This window comes from Syngnathus scovelli, chromosome 10, assembly GCF_024217435.2.
Source record: "Syngnathus scovelli strain Florida chromosome 10, RoL_Ssco_1.2, whole genome shotgun sequence".
NCBI classification, from domain to species: Eukaryota; Metazoa; Chordata; class Actinopteri; order Syngnathiformes; family Syngnathidae; genus Syngnathus; species Syngnathus scovelli.
Genome location: NC_090856.1, coordinates 3,192,274 through 3,210,432, shown reverse-complemented (window position 1 = coordinate 3,210,432; position 18,159 = coordinate 3,192,274). Strand labels below are relative to the sequence as shown.

Here is an 18,159-nt window from a genome sequence, read left to right as displayed (position 1 = left end):
CAGACGTGCCGCTTTCGGTGTGACACAAAACAATAACACGGTGGTTCTAAAATGACTTGGAGCGTTTTAGGCTTCAGTCTGATAGATTTCGTGTGGCTTATTTTGTCTCTTTCTTTTTTTGCGGCACTGTGTGTTCACAAGATAGTAAAGCGCTTGCCCTCGAGATACCAAAGGTGTTGTCTCAATGTGCTTTTCCAGGATCTGGTCCGATACGGGAAAACCAAACAGAATCTAAAACGCGACAACTGGTTGTGCATTTTTGATGTGCCAAAGAGGTAAACTGTTTGTATAATACATAATAAACAATATGGATATTCTTATTGAGACTCAAAAGTTATTTTACCTCCTCATTTAGATGGTTCTGGCACTTCTACGCCACCTCTCTGGTTTGGAATGGTCTCCTTTTGGCTTTCAGCCTCAGCGTGACACTAAGACAATTATATCCAAAATGCCTGTCGGACTTGGTAAATGTTCTATCTGGTTCATCACATACAGAACACCAAGGTAGAATGCAACTATAAATATGCAGCTTGTTAAATATTATGTGATGTGGTATGTTTTGGATCATTTTGTATGTTGTTGTTTCCTTGCACAGCTCCCCATTTGAGCACGGTGCTCCTGCAGCTGCTGCTGTTATCACATTCCCTCCGAAGGCTTGCTGAATGTCTCTGCGTCAGCGTCTTCTCCGACGGCGTCATCCACCTGCTGCAGTACGTCTTCGGCCTGGCCTACTACCTCCTGCTGGGGCTGACTGTGCTCTGCTCGGACTGTCAAACAAAAGGTCAAACGGAACACCTGAAAGTGTCTCAACAGATGCTCTACTTGATGTTCACGTAGGTTCCGCTTTCTCTTTTTTTTATGATTTTTAGGAAATGGGCCTCTCTTTTCCCAACTGGAGTGGTGTCACGCTGTTGGGGTTGCACTTTTCATTCCGGCCTCTTTACTGCAGCATCAGTCCATGGTGCTTTTGGCTGGACTCCGCACTGGAAAGTCAGGTGTCAAGTTTTTGAAAAATACCACAATTTTAATGGAATCTTGTATGTTTCTGCTTTTCTCTTGAGGCAGCTGCTAATGGCCTGTTTAAATCTACTTTGCCATCATTTGCCTCCTGTTACCAACTACTTATAGACTAGTTAATGTTAGTTTCTCTTGTTGATACAGGACGAGTGGAGACACTAGCTCACCGGATGCCAAAAGGCGGCGGCTTTGAGCTGGTGTCGTGCCCACACTACTTGGCCGAGCTGCTCGTGTACATCTCGCTGAGTTTGGTGGCCGGCGGTCTTTCGCTCACGTGGTGGCTGGTGGTCCTGTACGTATTCTTCAACCAGGCGCTGGCCGCACTGCTCTGCCACGACCACTACGTCGATAAATACCCGTCCTACCCAGCCCATAGAAAAGCATTTATACCTTTTTTGATGTGATATGTATATTTTTATTTTATTATAATCTATTGTGTGTATTAATGCTGGGCTAATAATAAATTATAATCTATAAATACTGTCTGGTTATTGCAAAAAATGTTTTTAGTATATCCTTACTGTGTCATAGTGAGAGCTGTATCTAATATATTGGTTATCATACTTTATTAATCTTAAGAGGTAAGATTTGTTACAAATGTCAATGCAAGAAAGAAAGAAAAAAATGTAGTGGAAATCAAAATACCATTCACTATTGTGCAATGTGTTATAAATCATAACAATATAATTATATTGGTAAGACATGATATATTTTTATATCATATACTTCCGTTTCCGTATTTTGTGATTGGCGTTTGAAATCATCCAATCGGGTAACCCCTTAGACCCGCCCTATGTGGCTACGTCATATTTAGCCCAACCAATCACAGCGGCCTCTTTTCCTCCATGCGGCAGTAATAAGAGAACAACTTCCTCTGGAGTTCTCCCTACACAGTCCGATTTGTATCTCATTAAATGACGGCCAAAAGATGAAGTTGCCTTTTTTGACGGGTACCAGTGGGCTCTAGCGAGTTGCTGGAGGGTGGTAGAGACGCGAGCGGGAGGCTAAGAACCCATAAAACAAAAATACGAATAATAATGCCTCTCAGGGTTGGCGGCGGAGATGCCCGGGCAGCATCGAGCTTCTTTCTCCCGCTCGTCGCTTCGCTCTTCTTCGTGTTGCTGGTCGGAGTCTCGGCTATTCCCGAGGAACCAAACGCTGTCAAGGAACAGGCTCCCATTGAGGTAATTTATGACAAATAATTGTTTAATTAAGATAATTGTTTTTCCTGTTACGTTTCTTGCTTTCCCATCTGAGCGTAGCCGCTACATGCTAATTGAGACGTGTCATAAACAAGGCGACTCGGCTAGCTAGCCAATATGGATCGTTAGATAAACAAGTTATACTACACAAATAAGTTATTGACCAAGTAATTTTTTAGGCTATTTTTCATGCTTTTTTCTTTTTTTAAAGAAAAGAACAACTGTCCCTCCTCTGGTACCCGTGGTGAAAGAAAATGACCCCAGCAAAGGGAACTTGGGATTCATCCACGCCTTCGTGGCCGCCATTTCTGTTATCATTGTGTCGGAGCTGGGCGACAAGACCTTCTTTATCGCTGCCATTATGGCCATGCGATACAACCGGCTCACTGTGCTGGCCGGCGCCATGCTGGCTCTGGGGCTCATGACCTGTTTGTCTGGTAAATTAAGTCGTGGAATACCCCATTAAACCCATTTTTGGTGAGGGCCACAACAAATGTCTCCCTCTTGTCTCCTGCCCGCCTCAGTGCTGTTCGGCTACGCCACCACCATCATCCCCAGAATGTACACCTACTACGTGTCCACTGGCCTCTTCGCTATCTTCGGTGTGCGCATGCTGCGCGAAGGCCTGAAGATGAGTCCCGACGAGGGCCAGGAGGAGCTGGAGGAGGTGCAGGCTGAGATCAAGAAAAAGGATGAAGAGGTGCGTCCCCAAAGGATGTTGCATCAAAATGTTACTTTTGTCAAAGTGAAGCTTCTTAACCCATGTCAACAAAGTTCCTTGGCACTAACGTGGCAGTGGAACCAACTCACCATACATCTTTTCTTTCTGCTCAGCTACAACGTTCCAAAATGGCCAACGGCATGCCGGACCTGGAGGCGGGCTCCGGGTCGACTTTGCCGCCACCGTCATCCAGGTGGCACAGTGTCATCTCGCCCATCTTCCTCCAGGCGCTCACCCTCACCTTCCTTGCAGAGTGGGGTGACCGCTCCCAGCTCACCACCATCATCCTGGCTGCCCGTGAGGTGGGGCATGTCACACAGCTCACTTGGGTCTTTGGAGCGCCATGTCAAAATTGTTATGAAATATGTCCTATGTACATATTTTGTTTAGTGCTGGTTTGATGGAATTAATCAGAACACTGGCACCGATGTACTTTTTTTTATGTTTAAAGTAACCAAACACAAAATGACAACACTTACAAGAAGCTGCTGTAGGCCACAACTCACACTCGGATCCTCACACATGAATTAACCGTGTCAGAGATGTTAAAACTTTTGGAAACTGTGACTAATAATATTGAACAATGTCTCCTTTCAAAACCCAAACCAGGATCCATTTGGAGTGGCTGTGGGCGGCACACTGGGACACTGCTTGTGTACAGGCCTTGCTGTGATAGGCGGCCGGATGATTGCCCAGAAAATATCCGTCAGAACAGGTGAGACCACTGGAAGGGGAATTTGATTCGATACAACAGCAGCAGGGTGGGAATGTGTTTAGCAAATTGGCACCGCAGTTGTGAGGTTTGGGGTTCGAATGTCACTGCTTGTCTTCTCATCTTTCAGTTACAATTATCGGCGGGATCGTCTTCCTGGCGTTTGCCTTCTCCGCACTCTTCATCAAGCCCGACGCTGGACCGTGAGAGCGCCGCTGAAAGACTCTTTTGAGTGTACATCCTGTAACCAGTACTCGCTGTAGAGATTGTACAGTGTTGACCGAAAGACCCGAGACCCCTCCGCTGCAGCCTTCTAGCTCCGAGGCATTCCGGAAGATGTAGTCCGAAGTAGACGGACGTTACTGAACTTGAAGACAGCAGTTGTTTGCTTCACAGCTTTTTTTGTGTTGATTTTTATAAAAAAAAAAAAAAAAAAGTGCGTTACTCAATGGCGTCAGTAGATTCGTTGGTGATCTTTTAATTCAGGAACACATTTAATCCATTTCCTTTTTTTCGGCTGTATTGGGGCGTAAATCACTCCAATGTTTTTTCATCCACCTTCTATTTATTTAGTTTCATGTTCTTTTCAGAAAGCGTTGAGCAAAGCGGTGGCCAGGAAATATTTTTGTAAATGTTTGACAAGTCAGTGAAATGTGTAACATGTCGCAATAAATGATGGACGCATTTGATTCAAAGCCTTTTAAATTGCTCAATAAAAAAAAAAAAGAAAATGTTTTAATGTGCTGGGTGAGCCAAATCATTTTTACTCTCCAAGTTTGCATGTGATTGCTGTTGACAGTGCTATTGAATTAATCCTAATGTAGAACCAGGAGCACCACCAAGTCGATTATGAGTGGACCGACTGTCTGTCCAGTCCACGGGGGTAAGTGGAGCGCCCCTGGCCGCTCATCTTCGATGTCTGCATCACAGCCCACAAGCCGGAACCGCGTCGCCTTGCCGGGCTTGGGCTTTTGCCAAAGGCCCGCTGACCCACATTCTTATCTAACGCAGCAGTAGCTAAGCTAACAAGCTAGGCGGCTAGCCTTGGCTGAAAGTAGGTTGACGCTCGCTTCTGTAGAAATTGACGCGTCGCTTTTTTCTTCTTTTAAACTCCTCCGTTTTACCGGGACGAGAAAGCGACGAGTTTTATCTTAACGCCGCACGAGAGATACCCTGAGAAGTTGCCGACAAATGTAAAGGTAAGTAGTGACAACCTCGAACGGTGCTGTTTATTGCAAAAGTGCTGTAAAATAAACCGGTGTTCGTTTGTTAGCATGCGGGCTAGGTGCCATTAGCCTAGCGGTGATTCGCCGGTCAATGTTGCCGGCCGGCGCCACCTCCGAGGCGGCTACTTTCCTGATCAATGTGCCGTGTCACTTTGAGTGGGGGCCACTGTTCAATGACCCGCTACTAACTTTGATTAATAGTTGACTTATTCTTTTTGTTCATTCAGTTTTGGAAGTCGAGGTTTAATCAATGACTTTTTTTCCATGATAGAAAACGAATTTTTTAAAGATATTTTCCGATGTTAAATGATTCATTTAGATATGGATAAGGACATTCCATGAAAGCTGGAATTGTTTTTGAATTAATCTACCTATCAGTTAGGCTTTTTTAACTTTTTATGTTTTTATGCGGGTTGTAAAATGCCATTTCAAAATGGCATTGATGGGCTAATGAATTCCTTTCCACAATTGAGATTTGAAAACAAATGGTGGAGCAACACATGTAGACAGACAGCTAATTGTGCGACAGTTAAAACTGCAAGCGGCTCTATAATGAGAATAATTGTTGAAGGATTCCCATTCTTGGCCTGCATCAGCTAGCGAGACCACGGGGGGGCTTAGTGCATCGAATTTATGCACCCTATAAATTCTCACGTGGACTTCACGGGCACACGCTTCAATCTTTTATACTCGTCAAGTCTAATCAGGTGACATCTTCTGACGTTGGATCTCCTGACATCAAATGTTTGAATCTGATTTGACTATTTATGTTTGCCCTCGGGAAAACTGCACAGATAAGCATCTGGCAGAATTCCCCCGCAAATAGACGTACTGAAGACCTTTTCACAGATTCTAGCACGTGGTTCCAGATATGACAAAGCAGGCTTGTAAACAGATGCGTACGCCAAAGAGATTAGCACAAATGTTGCCATAGCAGCAATTTTATCATAACTGGATCAGCTAGAGGTCTTTGTGATCGCCAATCATTGGATTTAACCTTTTTATTGGCTTGATTTGTTTTTCCAGCGTTGAGTAGTTGCATCCTGAATCAAAACAGAATATTTCCATAAATTCTCTGAACTAACTGTAGAGCAAAAATGGGGTTTTCCGCTAAGCACAAGAAGCTCGTCAGGATTCATAGGTATTCTCGGAATGATCTGTAGCGTAGCGGTTTTTCTAAGTATGGCGCCCGCGCACGTTCCATTCATGTTCTTCCAAGAACAGAGGCTCATGTTTACCTTTCGTTTAAGTGTCAGCAGAAGGAAGGCATACTACCAGGAAATGTGTGTTTGCATGCCTGTGTGCACGTGTGACCTCCTGGCCTCGGTTCATGTAGCCTTTCTTGTCTTTTGATCAGAGGAAGACTTGACACGTGATCTGGATCTGGCTAAGGTGGTGCAACGTAGAAGAGGTCAAAGGTAAGCCCTCATCAGTGCGAACATTCCTTGTCCTGAGCTAAATATCTAAGCGTCCCAAAATGTCCAACCTGAACCATACTGCTTTTTAGTACCTGTCGGCAGTAGACGTACAAACTCATATTTCATTCATGCTTGACTAAGCTACAGCCTGCGTTCTGACGGCGGGGACCACCAATGTTCCAGTCTCGGGTGTCAGCCAATGACGCAGATGATCAAAAAGGCAACAAGGCGCTGCTATGATACCTAAAGTGCATCAATGATCATTTATTTACCTTTTTAATGTAGACTCAATTGTGTGTTATGTGTCTTAGAGGGGAATAAAACCCAAGAATAAGTTTGGCTTTCAGGGGGGACTCGCAATAGCTGCGGCAGAACTATTTTTACACGGCACGGTTGCTATGGCACATTGCCGTTTGGGTAGCGGTGCCAGCTTCAGGCGAGTGGCGAGAAGCATCACTAGGGATCCACCCGTGACTCACATCCTCAGTGATTCGGTGCCCTACATCAGTGATTACAAACTCGTGTGCCGTGAATCATCGTCATCTTTGGCATGAGAAGAAACAGTAGCATAATTTTGTCTGTCTTCAGTTTCATTCTCAAAATCAGATCTCGTGTGCGTGTCAAAAAATATAAAAAAAGATTTAAAAAAAAAAAACATGACCACGCTCTGTCGCCATCTTGTGGATTCAATTGGTAATTACAGTTATTTTGAGAGGGCGTCACCAGTTTGTGGAATTTTGCTATTGGCTCAGTCCCAGCGAGGAGTTCTTTCCCAAATTTATTTATTTTTAATTAATTTATTCATTATAAATAATGTATCTTGGAGGAGCCTTTTTGCACAGCATGACTAGACTAAGCGGGACCACCTCTGAAAGGCGGAATGAATTTGACATGGCTTTGCTGTGCTGGCAGGAGTTGGTCTCAGTTGCCCGTGGTGCCGTGATTAAGTTTGGAAGGCGGAGGAGGATGAAAGTAGGTCATTGGGCCGGCAGGTCAATGAAGCAGCGGTGACATCACAGTTACACAACCTCTGCTCTCCCGGTTATAAAACAAACACTCTGCAACTTCTCCTTCTGCAGGCTGATGTTATAAACATGCCTTGTTTTATGCACATGACTTTTTGTCAGTGACCCTCCAGAGAGGAAAGAGGAACCTGACCTGAAGTCACGCGAGTCTCATGCAGTTGCATCGCTTAACCTGAAGGCACTCGGTCATGATGACACCACTTTAGGTGGCCTCGCATGAACCCTCCCCTATCCCAAGTCATGATTATCAACCCATAAGATTTGAAGTTTATCAATTTGCTTGAACTGAGAAGAAGATTAACATCATTTAAGTTGTGACATATCTACCTGTGCTTTTTTTTTTATCAATCTCATAGATTCTAATGTCGCTGCCATGTGTCAGATTGCAACGCCGAGTCGACGCCAAGACTTTTCGGCAGCTTTCGACGTGCTGATGATCCAGGGCGCCGCCGGTGCCCGCGGCCACCTTCCACCGTCTTCATCGACTTTCCTCATCCTCTCTCCGGACCCTCTCGGCTGTCCGTAAGGTAGGACAGGCTCGGTTCGGTCATCATGCATATTGCTAGGATTTATTTTTAATCTCAATTTCTTCTAGGTATATTCACAAATGTCTTCCTCACGATTGAAAGACCCCATCTGACATGATAACCCTGAAAAGGATCAAAATGACCACAAGTATTGATCAGTGAGTATTTGCTCAAATAGTAGTTTCTATGTCATGCCCGAGTTAATCTTTTTTTTTTTTGTGGATTTGTTTTGCTTGACGTAAAATTGCTGTATGGTGGCAACAATTGTAAATCAACTTCAGTAATCGGATTGGCAACAATTTTTTTTTCATGTGACCTCCAGGGATGACGGAAGTATTTTTGGGTTAATGGACGACGATGAGAAGGACAAAGCAAAACGCGTGTCCCGCAATAAGTCGGAGAAGAAGCGGCGAGATCACTTCAACATCCTCATCAAGGAGCTGGGCACCATGTTGCCGGGCAACACTCGCAAGATGGACAAATCCACCATTTTGCAGAAGAGCATCGACTTCCTGCAGAGACAACAAGGTAATGAATGAATCACATCTGGAGTAATAAAATCCATTTTGTTTATTTTTAAATATATTAAAACTATTTTTTAACAGCATCTTTCTTTGCAATAATTAATCACCCAATCCTCCTCCGTCAGAAATCTGCGCCGAGTCCGAGTCGACGGAGATCCGACAGGACTGGAAGCCTCCGTTTCTTAGCAACGAGGAATTCACCCAGCTGATGTTGGAGGTGAGGTCACCACTAGATGAATGTGAAACCTAAATCCCTCAAGATTTGCTCCTTAGTTGTTCCGACATGACGGTCTGCTTGCTCTCAGGCGCTGGACGGCTTCTTCCTCGCCATCACGACCGACGGCAACATCATCTACGCCTCGGAGAGCGTCACGTCACTGCTGGAGCACCTCCCCGTGAGTTTTGCTCTTCTAAATGTGAATCATTTGGAACGACAGGAGCTTTAAAAGACACGCCGTGCGTTCTAGTGCGATCTTGTGGATCAGAACCTGCTGAACTTCCTGCCCAGAAGGGAGCACTCGGACGTCTACAAGCTGCTATCCTCGCACGTCGCCGAAGGAGAGACGTTGACGCCTGAATATCTGAAGAGTAATCTGTTTTTTTTTTTTTTTTTTTTTTTGGTCTGGTGTTTGAAGTCATTCGTGAGTGCGTGCTGTGCCAGGATTTAGTCATGCCCTGGTTGTCCTCAAATTGCAGCCAAGAACCAGCTGGAGTTCTGCTGCCACATGCTCCGAGGGACAATGGACCCCGAGGAGCCGCCTGTGTATGAATACGTCAAGTTTATTGGCAATTTCAAGTCCCTAAACAATGGTGAGTGACTAAATAATAAAAAAAAAAAAAAATATCCAAATAGACATTAAATTGCATATAGAGAAAATGCACAAATCAAAATGTACATTTTAATTCAATATCAAATTACAGCGATTCAATATATTTTGCATAAGTAAAAGAGAAAATTGGAATTCCATACAAAAAATAATTTTTGATAGAAGTTCAGATAATAGCTGGATTGGAAAAAAAATAGGCAGACAAAAGATTATTCTGGCATTTAATTTTACACCTGATAAATCAATAAGCACTCCATAGATCATAATTATTTGCATGCAAGCTATTAAAAAGTCAAATTTTTTTCCTAACTAATTTGTACACCTTTAAGTGCCTAACTGCACTCCGAACGGATTCACCGGGACCGTCGTTCAGCGATCCCTCCACTCGTCCTTTGAGGAGCAGCTTTGTCTGGTGGCCACCGTGAGGCTCGCCAAACCCAAATTCATCAAGGTACACACACACATGCTAACTGCACATTTGTTAGCATGTAAAGCTCACTTCCGAAAAAAATCATTCCCCGCAGGAGATGTGCACTGTCGAGGAGCCCAATGAAGAATTCACCTCCAGACACAGTTTAGAGTGGAAGTTTCTCTTCTTGGACCACAGGTTGGCTTAACATCTTCATAAGGAACATCAAGTCAGGCCATCAGGTGTTTTTATATGTAAAGTCACGATTGAATTTTTGTCCAGAGCTCCGCCTATTATCGGTTACCTGCCGTTTGAGGTCCTGGGCACATCCGGTTATGACTACTACCACGTGGACGACCTGGACACGTTGGCTAAATGCCACGAGCAACGTGAGTACGCACGATTCTGTTACCGTGTGAGGTTCCCTTCGCTTTTTTTTTTTTTTTTTTATCGTCTTTTTGTTGCAGTTATGCAATACGGCAAAGGGAAATCGTGTTACTACCGATTCCTCACGAAAGGGCAGCAGTGGATTTGGCTCCAGACTCACTACTACATCACCTACCACCAGTGGAACTCTCGGCCGGAGTTCATTGTCTGCACTCACACTGTTGTCAGGTGAAACGGAAGCAGCCATGATTAAAAAAAAAAAAAAAATTGTGTGACTGTTGTGTAATTTCTTTCATTTTTCATCTGGCAGCTACGGTGAAGTGAGAACAGAACAGCGGCGAGAATCGGGGTTGAGAACGTCGACACCGGAGATGGCGGCAGATAAGGTGAGCGTCCGGGGTGCGTCGGTGATCCCCCCTCAGCTGACCTTGGCTTCCTCTTATGAACCTCAGCAAACGCACGACTCAGATGTGGAGTCGCAGCACAACGGCTCCGACCTCCAGGGGGCGCTAGAAAGCCTCGATGACAGAATGACACCCTCGGCATCATTGCGCAGCTTGCGGAAATCCTTACACGCGGAGGCCTCTTGTAAGATCCGGCTTCTGACACCACGATGAGTGCTAAGGTGTTCATTTTTTTTTTTTTTTTTTGTCCTCAGCATCTCAAGCGAAGCTCCAAGGAGGCCAGAATTTGCCGGGTCATCAGTTGGCATCTAACGCAAGCGTGGCGGCGCAAAGAAGATTGTCAGTCGGCAGCCAGGTTAATCCCGAATCCAAACTCACCTCGATTAAACTTTCTATGACTTTATCCTATTTAAAAAAAAAAAAAAACGATTATCTTGTATGGTTGTCTCCAGCAGTCGGTGAGCTCCCAAAGCACAGTCCAGACGACATCGATGGTTTCACAACAAGTTCAGACTGATACCCAAGTAAGATTGAGCTCTTTCTTAAATTCACAAGTGTCATTAAATGGAGGTGTTTGGGTGTGGCAGGCGTCATCGGCTCCGTTCTCCAACCAGCTGGATAGCATGCAGCACGTGAAGAAGCAGCTGGAGCAGCGAACGCACGCCATCGAGAGCAGCATCCAGCGGCAGCTGGATGAGCTGTGCAAGATCCAGCAGGAGCTGCAGAGGGTGCAAGAGCAGAGCCTGCAGATGTTCGTGCAGAAAGGTGCCGTCAATATGGCCGCCGTGCAGGTGGCCCCCCGGGTTCCCCCCGTGCTCACCATGCAGGGCCAAATGGTCTCGACCGGCCCTCTGCAGACCTCCATCCAACATCATGCGGTCCAGGCCCAACAGAACACAGCCATGGCACAGGTATGGTTCTATTTTTTTTTTTTTTTTAATCTATCAAAGGGAGGAGATTTCAGTCCTTGATGGAGGCCATGGTTGGATCTCAATGTTCTCACAGCCCCCGCCGGCGGCGTCTCTGTACAACACGCTGATGATCCCGCAGCAAAACGCCGCCAACATGCTCCAAATCGCCAGCAGCCTGCCGCCCAACACGGGCACCACCACTCCCACCATAACCTTCACGCAGGACCGCACCGCCCAAATAAGGTCTCCATTTTTGATTTCAAGGAAATATATGAAGACATTTTGCTCAAATCTAAAATGCACTACCAGGTTTCCAGCTGCCCGGCAGCTGCTTACCAAGCTGGTGACGGGCCAGATGGCGTGCGGGGCGGTCATGGTGCCGTCCACCATGTTTATGGGTCAAGTGGTGACAGCGTTCGCCCCCCAGGCGGGCCCCACGCAGACCATAAGTATCGCCCAGCAGCCCGCCCAGCAACAGCAGCAAGAGCAACAGGTACAGTAAAATTGATTTTTATCGGATGTTTCGGCGTGAAGAAAAAATTATTATTTCAACTTATATAACTAAAACAAATCCGTGTCATGAGGATAATTCGTCAAATGTGTGACTTGACGCCGAAGGCTCAGCGGCTGATTCACGGAAGTCAGTTGATCCTGCCGGCGGGGGCCTTCTCGTTGCAGCAGGCGGGAGCTTTTGCCGCCGCCGCCAACCAGCAGAAACAACAGCCGCATACCCACAGGACGGACAATTAGACCAGTCACATGGTCACGCAGTTGCAGTAGCTGCTTAAAGCCAACAGGGGGGGCTGCAAACTGAACTGAACTCTTGAAGGACCCTTTGGCTGCATCACTTTATGCCAGGGATCCCCCCCTCCCCTGACTGTTTCACCCCAATCAAATAGGCTATCCGTTGCCATAGCAACCACTTTACAGGAGTAGTCTATAACTTGTTACAACTAACACGTTGTGACCCAATTAAAATGGACCTATGGCCCATTTTCCGGCCCCCGGCCCACAGTTTGAGGAACCCTGCTTTATGCAAAACCTCTCACGAAATCCTTTTTTTTTTTTTTTTTTTTCCCCTCACCCCCGATTAACTATTTTTATGGAAAGAATGGACTTCGAACTACTGTACTGATGGTCATGTGTAATATAGAATGTAAATATTTATCGGGAGGAAAGAAGTGCTATTTTATATGATGTGTGAGGGTGAATATGCTCTTTTTCTAGTGTTTAAGAAGACAATTCCGCTGACAATCCTCGAAGTTTGCCAAAAATGATTTAAATGTGGTGCTATATATATATATATATATATATATATATATATATATGTGTATAAATATATATAAATATATATATATATATATATTTATGTATAAAATTAATAATAATCCTCATATCCACCATCTTCTTTATGGTTTTTCGTGCTACTACTTCTGGTTATCTCATCCTGCAGTTTAAAAAAAACAAAACAAAGCGTACAGCTTCTCCATCATGCTTCAAATAAAGTTACCGTGTCTCTCAAACCAAGGAGGCTGGTGGTGTTTATTTGATCATGCATCAGAATTTGGTCAAAGTATGTTTTATTGTAAGCTGTAATTCTTTTTCCATATTTTTTTTATTAATGTGCTAGTATTATTTTTCTAATCCCTCCTCGTGTGTGGCGTTGTGGTTGCCTTCAATGTAATTGCTGGATAACAGCGACATCTAGCAGTTGAAAGTGGACTTACACCTTTTTTTTTTTTATATTAAAATACATTTCTGATAACGAGTCATAGGGCAAATTTGTGAAAATGTTTAAATAATAAAATAAAATGAAGTTTTAAGTAAATAGAATCATAAATAGATTTTGAAATTTACCTTTTTTATTTTAAAAATCTTGTTAGCTCAATAGCATATAAGAAAACAAGTCATTAATATAATTACAATAATGACTGCTTTGGCTCTATGTTTTCCCCCTGATTTATAATAATATATTATAATTCCATATTATAAGTCACAATAAAAATAACAAGCACATCTGATCGCACTTTTAATGCAAAGAACGTATATATATACATTTTACATAAAGGAGTATTCTTTTTTCATAAGATCATCTTGATGTACTACATTCAGTAAATTACGTTGTCGACTCGATCCGGTGCAGCGACTTGACGTAATCAATTGTTATCTTTTGGCGACTCATATTTTAACGCTCTTCTTCCATTTCGAGGCTGCATAAGAAAAATAAATAATAATCAGAATTTTTTTCAGAATTTTTTTGTTGGATGGATTCCTTCTCTTACCCGATAAAGGAAGTAGCCTCGACTTTGGATCCCAGCAGGTCCTTCCAGCTCAGCCTGTGAGTGACACAAGAGTATGTTTCCCTTTGTGTGAGGATTGGGGACTTCTTTTAAAAAAAAAAAATGTAAAAAATATATATATTTCTTTTCTTTTAGCAGTCGTACCTGCACTGAGAGTCCTCTCTGTTGCCGGGTGTGCAGACGGGTCACCAAATGCAGGAGGGGCTGCAATGCCGAGCTCTGCTTGACACAAAAACAGGAGCTTTCATGAAAAAAATCAATTTTGGTTTAATTTTATTTGTGGCGCTGCTCTATCAGGGGATTCTGACACCAGTTTATGGATTGTAATTAACTGGGAAATACCATTGGGTGTTTTCTACAGGTTTTGGGACCACACTGTTGCATAATACCTTTTTGTTATCCTCTTGTCCTTTGAGCTCCTGAGAAGAAAGATAATCACCTTTTTTTTTGATACACAGCATAAAAATGTCCTCATGATACTTGATGTAATGTGCATTTCTTTTTCTACCTTGGAATTTTGGACCAACATCAAGAAGCAAATTTCCCCTAAGATGTCAGATGGCTGGAAGAGACGATTTTTTTAAATTTGATTTGAAGCATCGAAAAGTTGTTGATGGTTGGATGAATAGTTCTCGCTATCTGATGGATGATGTTATCTGCTAGATGATTGATGCTGTATTTATCAATTGCAAGGGTTACCTGATAGTCTGCAGAGAAGAAGGAGGAGCAGGCTGCACCTATCTGTGGAGATAGAGTGGATGAGAAGGACAACAGGAGAACGAAGCGGTGTTGCTTACCTGGCTGAGAAGCTGCCTTTGGTCGACCGTGGCTCGCAGAGGTTCTATTGAAGCACCTTTTTTTTGTACAACACAAATGCTTAGTTTAGTTAAAAGATAAACATCTAGAAGCTCAACAGCCTCTTGTTCACATGGACAGTAGAAGCGTAATAATTGTGTAAAAGCGGAGTTGAAAGTGCGTTTTGGAGATTGCAATCGGCGTTTGCTGCCGGTTGCCCATTAGCCGCGTAAAGTCTTTTTTTCTTAGAACACATGCACTTATCGTGCTGATGTACGATTAGTTCATTATTCCATAGGGGCAAAATTCTGCTGAAGCCAAACATCACTGAGATAATCGGTCGTAATCTAATGAGCCACAGAGAAGATGGATGGATGGATGGATGGATGGATGGATGGATGGATGGATGGATGGATGGATGGATGGATGGATGGATGGATGGATGGATGGATGGATGGATGGATGGATGGATGGATGGATGGATGGATGGATGGATGGATGGATGGATGGATGGATGGATGGATGGATGGATGGATGGATGGACAGCCCATCAATCAAAGACTAATGAGCACTCGGTATTCATTAAATCACAATGAGGTTAATAAAACAGGTGCTGAAATGAAGGGATCAATAAATGAATTAATAATTAAAAATGAATAAAGTGATTACATGAACTAAAAAACATTTTTTTTACATTTTGATATTTCTAATTGAAATATATTTAGACATAAATTTAGGAAGAGCAACCAAAAGTAACATCTTACCAAAAAAAAAAACATTTTAAAAATAATAATTTTAGCTTTACCAACCAAAAGAAAAGTTTCTTATAGTTTCAAAGTCCATCTTACTGTGTACGAGAGGAACCGTGGCGAGAACCAGGAGGACGGTGAGGCCGACAGCACTCACACTTCTTCGACTAAGCTTCGGCAAGCTGCTGCTGCTGGAGGAGGAGGATGCTGCTCGCTTCTTCTGCTTGGTGGACATGTTTTCCTCTTCTGCTGCGTGGATTCCGATATTTGCGCGTGTGACTCTTGAGCGACTTTGGAGCGGGGAGTCGGGAGTACAGTATATGAAGGCGGCTGTCGCTCACTTACTCTCTGCGTCACTGGAGGAGGCTCGCACGTGGATGAGGCTGGGATTGGACACCCCTCCATCATATCATCACGGGAAACAACAATAGGTACACATCTAAAAGTTTTTGGAGAATTGATTTGAGCACCCCGAAATACCTGTAGTGGGAAGTAACAATTAGTTTGCTACTGCAGTGATTTATTTATTTTTTGCTCTTTCACTTATATTTTGGGGCTGCTTTGCTACATCAGGAACGGCCTTGAATTTTGAATGAAAATTTAAGACGCTTAAGTCATAAATAAATGCGTTAATTGTCGGACCAAGTGGTAATTCCGAGGAGTTTCTGCGGTCCCCACCCATGTCTGTCCTCCTACACTCATCCATCCTCTTCCTGTTTTCCATCAAAAATCTTAACAGTGAAGTTCGCGTGTAATCAATCTTGTATTTAAATTAATTAACTGGCTCCCTCCGGTATGGCTGCCACGTTTCTGCGACACTGGCGAAATGTCAAGACCTTTGAAATGAGTTGATTTTGATTATGACTGGGACTTGCACGTCGCTTGTCTAAGAAGGGTTTGTTTGCGTTGAAGCTTCCGTGGGAGCATATTACGGGATAATCAATACAAACAGATGCCAGCCGAATGAATTATGTAAAAAAATCACTTTTCCGACATTCCAAAGAAAAATACGCTCGGTCGATAAATAAAAAAAATTTCAGCACAATGAGGAAAAATCTTTCTTCCTGACACGGCTAGATTTAATGACTAAAAGTTTGAAGCCCTGCTTAATCTTTCTTTAATCATCTCTAATGTTCTTCTAAGGTTTGACTCATTTTATTTTTTGATGGTGGGATTTCCATCACATGTATTATCGAGGTAATTAGTACACATAATTCATTTAGAATATATAACTCATTTTACGTTCACCACGTGTGTAATATCATATCACCGTGAGCTTATGATTTTAATTAGGACGCTGACTAACCCAACATTATTGACACTCTAGGCGTTTTGATTTGTTCACTGCCGACTGCTGCTCATTGCGAAGTGAGTCGAATTTCATTCACTGCCACCATATTTTTGTATTTTATATTTTTTTGCTTGCGTAAAAAAATATGACTGAAAAAAAGCACACATTTAGTCTGGCAAACAAAAAAAAGAATAAATTGGAGTAAAGGTTTTAGATGTTTTATTTGGATAATAACAGTATACTGTAAAAAAATAATAAAAGCCTTGTGCACTGCCTGATATTTTTACCTTTTCCTTCACAAACATCCACCATGACATCACTCTTCCCTTTATTCCACCTTTTTACACAGACGAAGCAGAGGCACTCTTTGCGAGGTCACACGCTTGAAAATTACATGATTGCAAAATGGCACGCATGATTAAACCCGCAACTCCTAACAAGCGAAGAACGTAATAGGTTCTCTCATGCTCGCTCGGCTCCGGCGGATCCACGTACTTGCGCTTCGTTGACATGCAATTTGGCCAGCGGCTGAGCAGAGGCCTCGCCTCAACGTGGGGTTACCAAAGTAGGACATTCGTGCTGATTACAGCCCTCTAAAGTAGGAATCATTTTTTTTGGGGGGGCTCAAGGTATGCTTGGACTCCTTTCAAGTGGTGCTCTGTTTATTACCTCCTCCAAGTGTTCAGTGTTTGTTCAGTTGACTCGTTTGCTCGTTAGTAGAGGCGCTCTGGAATGGTTTGGATCCAATTTGGCAGAAAGAACCTTTTGTTAGCCCTCTGAGTTCCACTCTGCCCCACTCTCATATGGTGTTCCACAGGGATCAATTTCGGCACCCCTGCTGTTTTATTTAATTTGCTGTCTGAGTTCCATCTTGGGAAAACATATAAGACCAGCATGATTTTGTTGTGTTTTTGTTCTTGAATCTTTGTTGTTTTAATAATAATAATAATAATAATAATAATAATAATAATAATAATAATAATAATAATACAGTTTATTTATAAGGCGCCTTTCAAGGCACTCTAGGTCGCCGTACAGACATAAAGTAGCATAAAAAAATGACCGGAGAGTTTGTTTTGTAATGTGCATTACTGCCAACTACAGGACTGGAGTGGAACTGTCTGACCCCTTGATTTTCTTGGTTGTTTAGCCTTGGAGGATACCAAGTTTCCATCTCCTTCGTGAAACAGGGAGCCTTCTAATATGTGCAATAAAGCTTAATTTGCAAATATATTTATGTGCATATCGATGAGACTGATGATGCAAACTGCAGCCCCCCCTAAAATGCCATCCAGATAGAAACTTCAAGCTGGCTGTGATAAGAAAAGCTATCTGCCGCTCATCGGCAGTGTGAATGTCAAATGGAGGCTGCAGCCATGACGGAGGAGACCCTCTGTTTGCCACTCACCTGCGTTTCATTTGACCGCTTTTCGGGGCCTCCCCGGTCCGTTCAATAACAAACTCTCCCGCGTGGCGCTTTGACCGATACTCTACCTCAACGAGCTTTCACAGTCATGCCAATTTGGAACTTTTGTTGTGTTTTGCGCCGGCCGTACCGACGTCAGGGCTGACCTTTTGACTTTGAGCAAATGAAAGCGTCAGAAGTGCACATCAGGGTAAATGAGTCATGATGACTGCGTAAAAAATATGGCAAATGCTCAAAGTACAAGAGGAGAAAACAGCCATGTGCATTTGTTCACTTGCTGAATTATTT

General features: G+C 43.3%; 4 protein-coding genes across 9 annotated transcripts; 3 read left to right on the top strand and 1 right to left on the bottom strand.

Moving 5' to 3' along the window:
- The first annotated feature begins 17 nt into the window (after positions 1 to 17).
- On the top strand, positions 18 to 1,495 carry srd5a3 (steroid 5 alpha-reductase 3). Its single transcript, XM_049717945.2, has 5 exons — positions 18 to 275; positions 356 to 504; positions 596 to 781; positions 870 to 995; positions 1,162 to 1,495. Exons 1-5 carry the CDS (start codon positions 52 to 54, stop codon positions 1,419 to 1,421), a joined length of 945 nt encoding a protein of 314 aa, XP_049573902.1. The 5' UTR covers positions 18 to 51; the 3' UTR covers positions 1,422 to 1,495.
- A 353-nt stretch (positions 1,496 to 1,848) lies between these two features.
- tmem165 (transmembrane protein 165) lies at positions 1,849 to 4,341 on the top strand. Its single transcript, XM_049717957.2, has 6 exons — positions 1,849 to 2,201; positions 2,431 to 2,656; positions 2,744 to 2,919; positions 3,054 to 3,242; positions 3,550 to 3,655; positions 3,783 to 4,341. The coding sequence occupies exons 1-6, from the start codon at positions 2,055 to 2,057 to the stop codon at positions 3,857 to 3,859; spliced, it is 921 nt and encodes a 306-aa protein (XP_049573914.1). The 5' UTR covers positions 1,849 to 2,054; the 3' UTR covers positions 3,860 to 4,341.
- A 173-nt stretch (positions 4,342 to 4,514) lies between these two features.
- clocka (clock circadian regulator a) lies at positions 4,515 to 12,833 on the top strand. 6 transcript variants are annotated; one of them, XM_049717936.1, is made up of 21 exons: positions 4,515 to 4,851; positions 6,236 to 6,296; positions 7,678 to 7,848; positions 7,917 to 8,006; positions 8,171 to 8,376; positions 8,498 to 8,589; positions 8,678 to 8,767; positions 8,840 to 8,960; positions 9,069 to 9,182; positions 9,529 to 9,650; positions 9,724 to 9,806; positions 9,891 to 9,997; positions 10,076 to 10,223; positions 10,306 to 10,381; positions 10,448 to 10,583; positions 10,654 to 10,754; positions 10,855 to 10,923; positions 11,014 to 11,310; positions 11,405 to 11,553; positions 11,620 to 11,803; positions 11,929 to 12,833. In XM_049717936.1, the coding sequence occupies exons 4-21, from the start codon at positions 7,963 to 7,965 to the stop codon at positions 12,058 to 12,060; spliced, it is 2,271 nt and encodes a 756-aa protein (XP_049573893.1). In that variant the 5' UTR covers positions 4,515 to 4,851; positions 6,236 to 6,296; positions 7,678 to 7,848; positions 7,917 to 7,962; the 3' UTR covers positions 12,061 to 12,833. The 6 variants fall into 6 exon arrangements, with proteins under 6 accessions (XP_049573893.1, XP_049573876.1, XP_049573886.1 ...); XM_049717919.1 differs by having other exon boundaries at positions 10,987 to 11,310; XM_049717929.1 differs by having other exon boundaries at positions 10,852 to 10,923.
- Positions 12,834 to 13,328: 495 nt separating this feature from the next.
- On the bottom strand, positions 13,329 to 15,455 carry nmu (neuromedin U). Its single transcript, XM_049717881.1, has 8 exons — positions 15,254 to 15,455; positions 14,408 to 14,463; positions 14,310 to 14,351; positions 14,119 to 14,172; positions 14,000 to 14,029; positions 13,755 to 13,829; positions 13,593 to 13,646; positions 13,329 to 13,520 (listed from the first exon to the last, which is right to left on the bottom strand). The coding sequence occupies exons 1-8, from the start codon at positions 15,387 to 15,389 to the stop codon at positions 13,467 to 13,469; spliced, it is 501 nt and encodes a 166-aa protein (XP_049573838.1). The 5' UTR covers positions 15,390 to 15,455; the 3' UTR covers positions 13,329 to 13,466.
- Between the last annotated feature and the right edge of the window lie 2,704 nt (positions 15,456 to 18,159).